The 12,091-nt window shown below is 40.7% G+C and overlaps 1 protein-coding gene across 3 annotated transcripts in view; it reads right to left on the bottom strand.

Annotated features, from left to right (window-relative positions):
• Positions 1–12,091, bottom strand: part of LOC141735440 (uncharacterized) — a 68,912-nt gene extending 56,821 nt beyond the window's left edge. For 2 of the 3 annotated variants that reach the window (XM_074568203.1, XM_074568202.1), the window contains exon 1: positions 11,577–12,091. In XM_074568203.1, coding sequence (XP_074424304.1) covers positions 11,577–11,839 — 263 coding nt within the window. In that variant the 5' untranslated portion in view covers positions 11,840–12,091. The remainder of the gene's footprint in view (positions 1–11,576) is intronic. The other variant, XM_074568204.1, reaches the window with a different exon arrangement.

Below are 12,091 nucleotides of genomic sequence, written 5' to 3'. Positions count from 1 at the left end.
AGTGCATGGTCCGCTCAAACATGTGAGATGTATACCTTAAACCAGGCACTTAAATTAACTGGAAAAAGGGGAAGGAACAATATATACAGACTCTCGCTATGCCTTTGGGGCAGTGCATACCTTTGGTAAAATTTGGGAAGAATGAGGACTAATAAATAGCAAAGGGAAAGAACTTTTACACTAAGAACGTACAAAGCAGGTGTTAGCTAATATATTAATACCAAGTGAAATAGCAGCTTTACATGTTACAGGTCACCAGAGAGGCAATTCAATTACCGCAAGGGGAAACAGATTGGTGGACAAGGTGGCAAAAGAGGCAGCCTTGGGGCAGGAGAAGCAATGACAGAAGCAGGGGCAGTGGAGAAATGTGGTGAATGGATTCTGCCTGATGGAAGGGAAATGGTCAACAAACAATGAGAGAAATAGTGACAGTGTTACAACAGGGAAGCCATTGGGGATCGCATGCAACATGCAAATAGTTCTGTGGAAGTACAAGTGCTTTGGCATATACACAATAGCCAAACAAATTTGTGAGGGATGTATTATTTGTAAGAAAGCAAACAAGAAAGGCTTGAGAAAGCAACCTTCAGGAGGAGGAGAGCCCGGCTTGAGACCATTCCAAAGTATACAGGTAGACTTCACTGAACTGCCACCAACAGGCAGGCTAAAAGATCTTTTAGTCCTGGTGGACCGCCTTACTGGATGGGTGGAAGCCTACCCCTTGGTGTCAGCTACTGCAGCAGGGGTAATTAAGATAATACTAGAACAAATTATTCCCAGATACAGGTTAGTGGAGAATATAAACTCAGATCAGGGCAGTCATTTTACTTCTAAAATCCTTCAAGGAATTGTGGAAAGTTTAGGGATAGTATGGGAATTTCACATCCCCTAGCATCCCCCATCATCAGGAAAAGTTGAGGATGAACCAGACCATTAAGAGACCATTGTCGAAACTGATTTTAGAAACCAAATTACCATGGACTAAATGTTTACCAATAGCATTGTTGAGGATCCAGACTTCTAGAAAAGATACAGGTCTCTTGCCCTATGAGATGCTTTTTGAACTACCTTATATGGGTAACAGAGAAGACGCACACTTTTGAAACTAAAGATGTGTTTCTTAAGAACTATATACTGGGGTTGTCGTCTTCTTTCTCTCTCCTCAGAAATAAAGGACTTCTTGCCCAAACTCCGCCCATTGGAATTTGCAGTCCGTGCCTTCCGACCAGGAGATTGGGTCTTGATCAAATCCTGGAAGGAAACCAAGCTCCAACCAGAATGGAAAGGCCCGTTCCAAGTGTTACTGACCACTGAGACTGCAGTGAGGACGGCCGACAGGGGTTGGACTCACTACACTCAGCTAAAAGGACCAGTTGAACCCCCGCCAACAGATCCAGTGGAACAGTGGACTGTACATTCTACTGACAGCCCGCTGCAAGCAACCCTAAAGAGACAGTGAGCCGTGGGTTAGGGCAGGATGATCCAGTCAGGAGATATAAATCTGTGTACGGCATGAATTTTAAGAAGCATTTTGCGATGATACTGGTCATAGGGGCGGTGTTGTACGCCTAGATCACATACGAAGTGCACACCCAGATTACCCGGTTAGGCTTATCATAAATATCACTAAATACCCCACAGACCGTACGCTTTGATGCCTGTCAAGTACTGAAGTGTGGGAATCTAGAGGCCCAAAGATGGTTGAGTGGTGAAAACAAGTACCTGTGCCCAGAAACTTGGAGGGTCGCAGAGGGATATCACGAGGCTACACCTTGTGACCGATGGAGTGTGGTGGACCACCCAAATTGGAGGGTGGACCGTTGATAAGTGGATCAAGTCTTCTTATTATTACCCTCTCAAAAAGAAAATACATTTTTACAAAGGATCACCTTCCCCAGAGTGTGGCCTTTTAGAATGTAATCCTCTGTTGATAACTATAACCCAGGGGGATGATACGGCTAACCTAATGTATGGAATAGGAGCAGATGTGTCTGGAAGAGATCCAAGGGGAAGATTTAGAATAGACACACTGGAAAATAGCAGTTAAGCAGAAGGGACAACTATGACTACTAAAACTCCCAGTAATACAACAGTGGGAACCACTGAATGATCCAGCTTTGGTAACAGTTACTGAGATTAAAGATCTTAAACATTTGGGATTGAGAAAGGGTACGGTGAGACAAATGCTTGGGTAGAATGGGTAAAATATACTGTTAATAGTCTGAACCAAAGCAATCGCTATGCTTGTGCCACAGGAAGGCCCACAGCACAGGTCGTCCCTTTTCCCTTAGGGTGGATGAAAGATTCCGTAGGGATGTGGTGTATGATAGCATTATACCAAGAAAGGACCGCCTGGGGAAATGAGACCTGGCATTCACTTTCCTTACTGTTTCCTGCCTTGGAGTCTAGGGATGTTAAAGTGCCACCAGCATTTTCCACAGCAATTGGTAACCATCCAGCGTGCCTCTCACGGCAGGGTGTGAAGGCTGCCAGACCTGTGGAGGGATTTACCCTGTGCACTGAAACTCTGAATGTGACCAAGGATGTGAAAGGAAACTACTCAGCGATACAAGTGCCTCGGGCGGATCTCTGGTGGTATTGTGGAGGGAAGACCTTGCGATCTGTGTTGATGGCTAACTGGAAAGGTACATGTGGAATGGTACAATTGGCAATACCATTCACCCTAGCATTTGAAAAAGGAACAGGAACCCTGATCTCAGGCAACAGAGTAAAAAGAAGTTTGGGTGTATCCTTTGATGAATGGATATATATAGATCCCATTGGAGTCCCTAGAGGAGTCCCAGATGAACACAAAGCAAGGAATCAGACAGGAGCAGGATTCGAGTCTGTCTTTTTCTGGTGGGTAACTATAAACAAAAATGTAGATTGGATAAACTATATTTACTATAACCAACAGAGGTTTATTAATTGTACCAGAGATGCATTGAAAGGAATAGCTGAACAATTGGATGCAACCAGCCGAATGGCATGGGAAAATAGGATCGCCCTGGACATGATCTTAGCAGAGAAGGGAGGTGTGTGTGTAATGTTAGGGAATCGGTGCTGTACCTTCATCCCCAACAATACAGCTCCAGATGGTACTATAACTAAAGCCCTTCAAGGGCTCACCAGTCTAGCTGATGAGTTAGCTGAGAACTCCGGAATAGACACCACACTGACAGGTTGGCTGGATTCCTGGTTTGGGAAATGGAAAGGTAGGGTGGTATCAATATTGACTTCTCTTATAATGGTAGCGGGAATGTTAGCGGCTGTAGGATGCTGTATCATTCCCTGTGTGCGAGGATTAGTTCAACGATTAATTGAAACTGCCCTAACGAAACGAATGGAAGTAGACCCTCCCCCATACCCTGGGAAAATGCTTCATCTAGAATAAAAACTCTCAAGAAGAAGAATAATGTAACATCATGCTGTCAGCCCTAGAGGCCTCATGTGGAACCATGCCCTAGAAATGCAAAAGACAATAAGATTATGAAAAAGGAAAGGGGGAAGTTGTAAGAAAGGCAGGTATTGCTTTTGCAGAGGAGAAAAGCCGTTTCCATCAGAGGTGACACGATAAGGGAATGACTAAGACAAAGAGGCTCCAGCAGAGGCTTGTAGAACATCTCTTATCACACAGACAAAAGGACAAACTGATTCCTACTGGATTAGTGTCTAGAAGGGGAGTCAAACATTTAACCAGGGCTAATGACATTGAACAATCTTTTACCAAAAAGGAAAGAAATAAACTAGTCAGATAATCCCTTTAGGTGTAGCATCAGGAGAAGTAAACAGAGGCAGGACATCCGGGAAGGATTTTAGGCGCCTCGGACAGACTGTGAACCCTGGAGTGCCTAACCAATGGGAAAAAACAGGGGAGGGAAAAATTCGGCCGGGATTCGGAAATAAAAAGGTGTGTTTCAAGAACTGGAAGTGTGCCTACTTGCTAGGTCACCCGCTCTTGCAAGAACGTGAATAAAAATGTGCTTCACAGAGGATTCTGCCTGAGCCTATTTCATTCGGACCAAAACTTATTTCGCACATTTCCCCCCCGTATTTCCTGGATTTCAATCACAAAAGCTATCTGAAAAATATGTTTAAAAATATTAACATCAGAACACTACTGCAACAAAGCTCTAAAAAGAAGTCTTGGTACAAAGTGTTTTCTCAAGGTTAAGCTGATATGCAATTCACTGGAGAAGTGAAGAGAAGAAGTTCTCTTATAAGGAGACCACCTCTGCTGAAAACACATCAATGCTGCATCTACATCAAGGGAGATGATTAAGATCCAAGAAATCTAAAATTCTAAAAGGTTTCACAGTGATTGGATCATCTCCTTTTACGAAGTGGGCCTCCTAAACTTCCCCAGTAGGCTTTGTAGGAAGTCTTTCTTAAAACAGAAAAGTCCTATTCTGTTTTAATTCCTTTTGTCCCATTTTTTTCTGCCAACCTTTTCTAAGGCTGAATTGAGGTAGAGTCATAGTCTTCTTCCTAGGGTTACAAAGCACCGATGCAAAAAAGCTAGTCCAACATCTCTGATTTAAGGTTACTATAATCCAGTCTCTTTAGGAAAGCAAGAAAACTCAAAAAGGAAATAAAGATCTGAATAGTATTCAGATGTTTCTGCCATTTTTGTTTTCCTTTGTAGGGAGACAGTAACACCCAACAGAACAACAATAAACCAAAAACATAAGAATGACCTATTCAGAAAGCTACAGTGAAAAAAAAAAAAAATCAAATAAAAGGCTACAAAACATCCCTCTAAGGGTCCAAATTTTTTCAGGGGAGTGATGGTGGAGGAGACAACAACAGAAATGAATAACCTATCAAAATAAGATGTTCTGAAATAATTGTGCAGATCACATTTAAATAAGGCTCTATGTGTTTTATCTCAAAGGCGTTATCTATACTGCAGTCACTGCAGGATATAACGATGTCTAAGAAACACTCATGTGTGCTAGCCTCCAAGACCGCTCCAGAACATCTGGAAGCAAACAGTATTATAGCAGGGCTTTCAACACCTAATGCAGACAGTTTGTGCCTCCCTGCTTTCAAACAATTCATTCCACCAAAAATTCAGCCACCCTCCTACCTCCCCTTAATGGCCTCTGTGTATTCCCACTTAAGAAAACTCAATAAGCACTGAAAGTTTTGCAAATGGCAATCTGAGGAGAGCATCTGTTAAACAATGACAGCAATTCTTCATTCTCAACATGGGAATTCGGATGTCTAGCCAAATCAAGACCATACACAGATATTCAAAACTTCAGGAGTTTTTCCTCAGACTTTGATGACAAAATATCACTGAAGCTGACAGCGAAGCCCCACTAAAGCCACCCTCTTCTACACAGAAGTGGCAAATCCACACCGAGGCCCTGACATAATAACAACTCTTAGTACATAAACTAATTCTCTTAACACAGGCTGTGGCTGTAATATTATTTTCTGTTCTTGTTGACTCTTTCATTCTATCTAACCATAATTTTCCAATTCATTTTCATATACACCTTTAACTTTTCTTTATGATATTTAATTCTAGCTTCAGGAAACCTGCAATTCAGTCATCCTATTTTCCTCAAGATGTAAGCAAAAGGGAAAATACTATACTATATAATATTATAGTAAATTAAAAAACAACAACAACATAGAAATCCTATTTTCTTAAAGGATTTTTCAATCATCCCTAACTTTCATTTCTGAGCAGTTGGTAAAAATAAAAGTACGCAAATTCTCTGAATATCCTTCTTCTCAGGGCTAAAGCTCTGTTTATGGGACAGGGAAGAAGAGGTGATCAAAATGCTTGTCAATAGCAACAAAATGGAATAAAAGGGTCTTTAAGCACTGAAAGCCACCTACAGCAGTCTTTAAGAGACAAGTCTTATAATGAAAGGGTTAAACTCATGAAATATCTCAGGCAAGTTTTTGACACACATTTTAAACCAGCAGAGAGTTGCAGTATGATAAAACAAACTCAGCTAGTCTCTTTAAGATTTGATAATCAAATACAAATTACTTAAGAGTAAAATGAGCAGATAAAAAAACCAACACCTCTTTTCCCACCTCCACATAACATACTTGTTTACTGATGTTATTCATCAAGTAAGTGCTTTCAATTTTTAGAATAAAGTTTCAATGGAAAGCCTTCCAGAGAGCAGAACAGTATATAGTTGTACAATCAAGTCAAATTTAAAATTTTCTTGTAAGAAAATAGGTAAACACAAACAGCCACGAGTAACAAGCATCTCTGATGCACTGAAAGATGATTAATGTTAATGCTTTTTCAATAAAAAGAAATATTGCTTTCAGTGCCGATGAAGGCTTAGCTAAAATCAGGATGATCATACGAAAACAACTTCAGTGCCAAGAGTTTCCAACGCCCTCAACGATGAATCTGAAAGTGGACTACTCACAGTTTTAAGAAAGGCAGGTATTGTTTTTGCAGAGGAGAAAAGCCATTTTTCCATCAGAGGTGACATGATAAGGGAATGACTAAGACAAAGAGGCTCCAGCAGAGGCTTGTAGAACATCTCTTATCACACAGACAAAAGGACAAACTGATTCCTACTGGATTAGTGTCTAGAAGGGGAGTCAAACATTTAACCAGGGCTAATGCCATTGAGCAATTTTTTTACCAAAAAGGAAAGAAATAAACTAGTCAGATAATCCCTTTAGGTGTAGCATAAGGAGAAGTAAACAGAGGCAGGACATCCGGGAAGGATTTTAGGCGCTCCAGACAGACTGTGAACCCTGGAGTGCCTAACCAATGGTAAAGTAGGGTTTGATACATTAAAGCTGTAAACTAATTGAAGTAGGAGCTTAATTTAAGAGACTGGGTGCCTTAAGGCTGTACAAAGAGCAGATGCAACAGTTGTAGTACTAAACGACAGAACTTATCTCCTATTTTTTAATAAAGAATGCTTTAGGACAATATAACCTTGTAGTAGAAGCTTATCTCTCAAAACAAGGGGCCCAGGGTTACTGAGGAATGCAGAGACTAGTCAAAGCTAACACTTTTGATGCACCAGCAAGAATAAAGGAGTAGAGGCCTGCAGTTCACCCACAAGGTCACGATGATGAAGAGGAGTGGAGGAAGTAAATGACCACCAGATGTCTCTGAAGACCACCGAGAGACTCTAGTGCACATGTGGAAGTGGGCAGTAACCTGTAATAGTGAGTTAATGAATTCGTAATCATTTCTTGGAAAACTAGTGACTATGCATACATAGTATGTATGTAAACTGTACATCTAAATCAGTCGGTGTGCACATTAGGTGGACCAATCCCCTGTGCGCCTGGCGCTGCAATAAAGAATGCCTGCTTAATAGTCACCAAGGCTATTGAGTCTTAATTTCGGCATTTCACGGCATCAATGGGAAACAGGAGAGGGAAAAATTCGGCCGGGATTAGGAAATAAAAAGGTATGTTTCAAGAACCAAAAGGGTGCCTACTTGCTAGGTCACCCGAACAAAGTGTGCTTTCGTATGGTTCACTGCCTGAGCCACTGTTATTAGATAAGGAGTGTTTCTCACACAGTTCACACAGGCCTCTCTGGAAAATGACAATAAAGTAGCATTTACTGCCATCTGCATAAAGTGTGAAAGCCTCCAATACAAGACAGATACTTCCTCATGGAGACCTAAACTTTCAGGAACATGACAGGTATGAAATCCATCCTTCTTAAAGGGATGTCTGATGAGCAGTGACTGAAGAAACTGAAGGGCTTTGATGAATGAAGATAAAACATGAAGTGACAAACTACCAAAGAACATGGTGTGATTTAACTCAACATTCATAAAAGTCCTCCCAATCAATTCAGTATACAAAATAAAGGACCCTAAAAGAAACTGCTACTTTAAAACCACAGTCTTAAAGATATTAATTGCTGGGAAAAGTCAACAGGTTCATGAAGCTCACTAGGAATACTGAAGAGTCACGTTAAAGAACCCGCATTTTATTTAATGCATTAAAAAACTGAGGTGGTTTCTCATTTTGCATGCTTACAAGAACTTTAAGTGGACTAATCTAACATGAAAATGCTTTCTATTTAATGTAACCTATTTAATGTAAGTAATTATATTAAGCAATTGAGACTTCCTGGTTTTTTTTTTTTTTTTTTTTTTTTTTTTTTTTTAAGAAATTCTCTGTTGCATCCTATAAAACCAAGGGACATATAATGACAGGAGACTGGAGAAAAGTAGAAAATGGATAAAAAGGAATGCTAGTTCAGACAACTATAGCACAGCCCTATACTTTGTTCTACAATCATTGAAGAGTCTATAGGTGCCAGATACATCATCCCAGTAAGTCATTACATTCCCAGTAAGTCATAAACTTTCTCTTTTTTTTTTTTTTCATTCAACTCAGCAGTAGGGCACTGCACAATGAATTACAGTGGAACAGTGTTATCAAAGGAATTTCCTATAAGGTTGAAATGATCACCTGATCAAGTTCACTGCTTCTACAAACCTCTTGGATTGCTCTGACAGAGCAAAATATGAGAGGATTAGGAAGAAAAAAAAAATCCAAAATTAACATGTAATGCTGCATCTTCCAAGAATGGGAAAAATATTTTGAAAAGAAATTAAATTATCAAGAGCAATGCTCCAAAATGTTCCATGTCCTTGACCAAATACCAGAATAAGATTTATTTCCTTTCAATCAAAAAAAGTAGTTTTGTTATTAAAAAAATTGAGTATTTAATACAATCAGATTTTATGGATTAGACTTCAGCAGATTAAGGGGAAAAGTAGAAGGCTGACAAACATGACTGATTTGGAAGAGGTGAAGGATAATTTATACTTTTATTTGTAAAGACCATAATGCTGGATTAGAAAAAGGGGAGTTTATATGCTTTATAAAGTGTGTGTATGCATGTACATATGTCTATATATTCTGTTTACTGTTGAGCATCAACAGAACTACAAGTTCATATCCATTAGAAATAAACATGCCCAGCAAAGGCAATAGTTACAAATATTACAGTAAATTTCTTAACTTGAACGCCCTTTTTTTTAATACATGAGATGATGCATACAGAAGAGAACACAACTTCACTCTGTTCTGCAAACTCATGCTTGACTAAGTAAAAATATTTTGTGTGTACGCTGAATATTTGCAATACAGAATTAGAGAGAAAACAGGTTACAATTCTACACAATGCAACGTGTAACTTTATTTCACCACATCGCTTTATCTATAAGATAGTTAAAAAAACTATTCTTTTAATATTATCTATGTGCTTCTGTACAAAGGCTAGCAAATGGGGTCCCAATCTCAGTGAAAACTTTTACTTAACCTAGGTAACACAAATATTCTGGAACGACTGAAAGCTACCATGTCACTTTCCTCTTATTCCTCAGCATGAAATTAATTTAAAAGAGCATATTAATATTTGTCATTCAGTAGTCAAAATCCATGAGACATGCAATTCACTAATTCAATTTACTGAAATATGTTTTTCAGCTAGAAACTGGACTGAAAAGTGAGTTTCCTGCTGTTCCATGAAGGTAACAAAATTCATCCTCTAGAATACACCAGAAGTTTGTATTGCTTACAGAAGTGTTTTTAAAGCTAAGACTGGGATGACATGAATTTTTGTTGACTCTAATGTAAAAAGCAAACTTCCTTTTAAATTGAATTAATAGAAAGAATTTATTTCAAAAAAACCCTAAGCCTTAAATAATGAAATACCTAAGGAAAAAATAGGAGCAGAAAATAATTTTAACAAATTGCAGGCATCTATTAGAGCATCTTTTTGCTTGGGATACCTTTACTATCCATGCACTTTTCAATGAAACACTATTTTCTGAACTTATCATAATATTATTAAAATATATTTTCAGAGAGTCAAAAGGAAGCATGTTTTTACTGTTTCACAAGAAGGGCATTAGATTAAATACTTAATTTTTTCCAAGGTAATAATTTTAAAGTCAGGTCAAATGTCCAGAACTATTTGTCAAGGAAATGCATATTTCTAAAAGTTATGCATAAAAGTTGCAAATAAACCCAAGAGTAAAATAAGTAATCACAATCCCACATCCTATTTCTAAAAACTAAAATAATCATTTAGAACTGATGTTTACTGCATTATAACCTTGACATTTTCAAGTCAAACCCTGCTATGGTACTGGATTTTAATATTTTATGTGTATACACAAACTGGCAAAATTTTATACATAGGCACAAACTTTATTTGTATATGAATTTCAAGAAAATATGTACTTTAAAATCTGCTATATAATTTAGTGAAAAAATAAGAGCAACAGCTATAACAAAAAATATATTAAAGTCAGGAGAAAACAAGTGTATTAAGTGTATTGTGGAACAAGTCAAAAGTAAAAACCTAGAAAACCGTACAAAAATCACCATAAATCTATTAAAGAGTGTTTAAAACTTGGTAAGGCTGTTTTATCTTTACGTGAATGGATGCCTACTACATATACTTTATATACATATTAAAATCACATTTAATTTTTCTGAATGGTCATCATTCAAAACTAGCTAAGTATAATCTAGTAACAGATAAAAATGGACAAATACCAACTTTTTTGCTATTTAGTTTTAAAAAATATGAAATTTTATTCCTCTGCCTTCTTTGTATTAAAATTGAAGTATGGATGCGAATGACTCCCCCTACCCCTTTCTGCTATTCCTATTTAATTTTCATAAGGCAAAAGAAAAGATAAATGGTTTGAAAGGGCACGTCTGTCATTCACTTTGTAATACAACAGATGCATTAAGAAAAAATTTTTCTTTTCCTCCCCTGTTCTGTTGGCCGCCATCTGCTTGGAAGAAACACTAAGGTTCGCAAAATAACAATATTATCTCCCATCTGAGCGGATCCCTCGCATGCAGCTGACATAATGAGGACAGCTACAATTTAGAGAAACGTGTAATGTCCGTTATTAACTTTCATTTACTGCAAGCGTCTTATCGGAGGCAGGTACCGTTCCTCTGTTAACAGCTATGCTGGCTTCTGTTCAAGCGGCCCTTTCTCGAAGGAGAAAAGAGCCCTTTCGAACAAAGGGTTGGTCCCGCCTGGCAGCCAGCCGGGCGCGAGTCGGGCCTGGGTTGCTCCCACCCGATCCCTCTCCACTTGAGCTGAGTCCGAGCGAAGAGAAAGGTGGGCCACAGAAAAGAGGTTTTCAGGAAAAGGGGGGAAACAAGACCTGCGCCGGGGAAGCGCTTCGGCTGTGACTCTTGTGTTGGCAGCCCCCACCGGGTACCCCACAGGGTAGCCGCGGCCCTGGCCGCCACCACAAGAACGCAAAATCTGCCGTGTTACTACAGGCCGCTCCAGAGATACCACGGCTGCTCCCCTCCTGTGGACCGGGGCCGCCATATTAGGGCCGGGCAAAGCCCCTTTCCCCTAACGCTCCTGCCCCATACAAAGGAGTGTATGACACACCACATGACACCGACACCACCACCACCACCATCCCGTGCGGGAGACTCCGGTGCCCGCACCCAAAATGGCACATAGGGCTTTCTGCCTCTTCCCTCCATCCTCTCGACCCCTCTAGGCCTCTTCCTCGTCCTAAATCTCTATCGCTCCAGAGGCCGGCGCAGATCCTACTTACTCTGGGGGATAGAGGCGCAGCTCCTCGATATCTCCCAAGAAGCCGAAGAGAGTCCGCATCTGCTCACTGGTCACTGCCGAGGACAGGTTCGTGACCTGGATGACAGACGTGGGGCCCAAGGGGAAACCAAGCGGTACGCCGATCACTCCGCTGTTCATCATGGCGGAGCCTGCACGACTGCTCCGCTCGCGGCGGTGCCACACACAGCCAGAGAGGCGGGCCTGACGACAGAGCACGCAGCACCTGCCAGAGCGTCCTAGCATGCGGACGCTCTAGCGGCAAACTCGACTGCTCTCTGGAGATGTTTCTGGGAGGGCAGCCGTTCTTCCTGTGCCGGCTGGGACTCACGGTTTCCCAAGGAGTCAGCCAGGCGGTCGTTGCCAGAGCGGAATCAGCGCGGGGCCGCGTCCCCCCCTTCACGCACACGCTACTCGCCCCAAGCTGCCAGTGGAGGTGGCCGCGGGAAGGAGCAGTCCTGGCGCCCCCATAGCACTTCCTCGCGAACGCGACAGCCC

The sequence above is a fragment of the Larus michahellis genome, chromosome W (assembly GCF_964199755.1).
Source record: "Larus michahellis chromosome W, bLarMic1.1, whole genome shotgun sequence".
Lineage (NCBI taxonomy): Eukaryota > Metazoa > Chordata > Aves > Charadriiformes > Laridae > Larus > Larus michahellis.
Note: the sequence above shows the minus strand (reverse complement) of the source record. Positions and strands in the feature narration are given on the sequence as shown.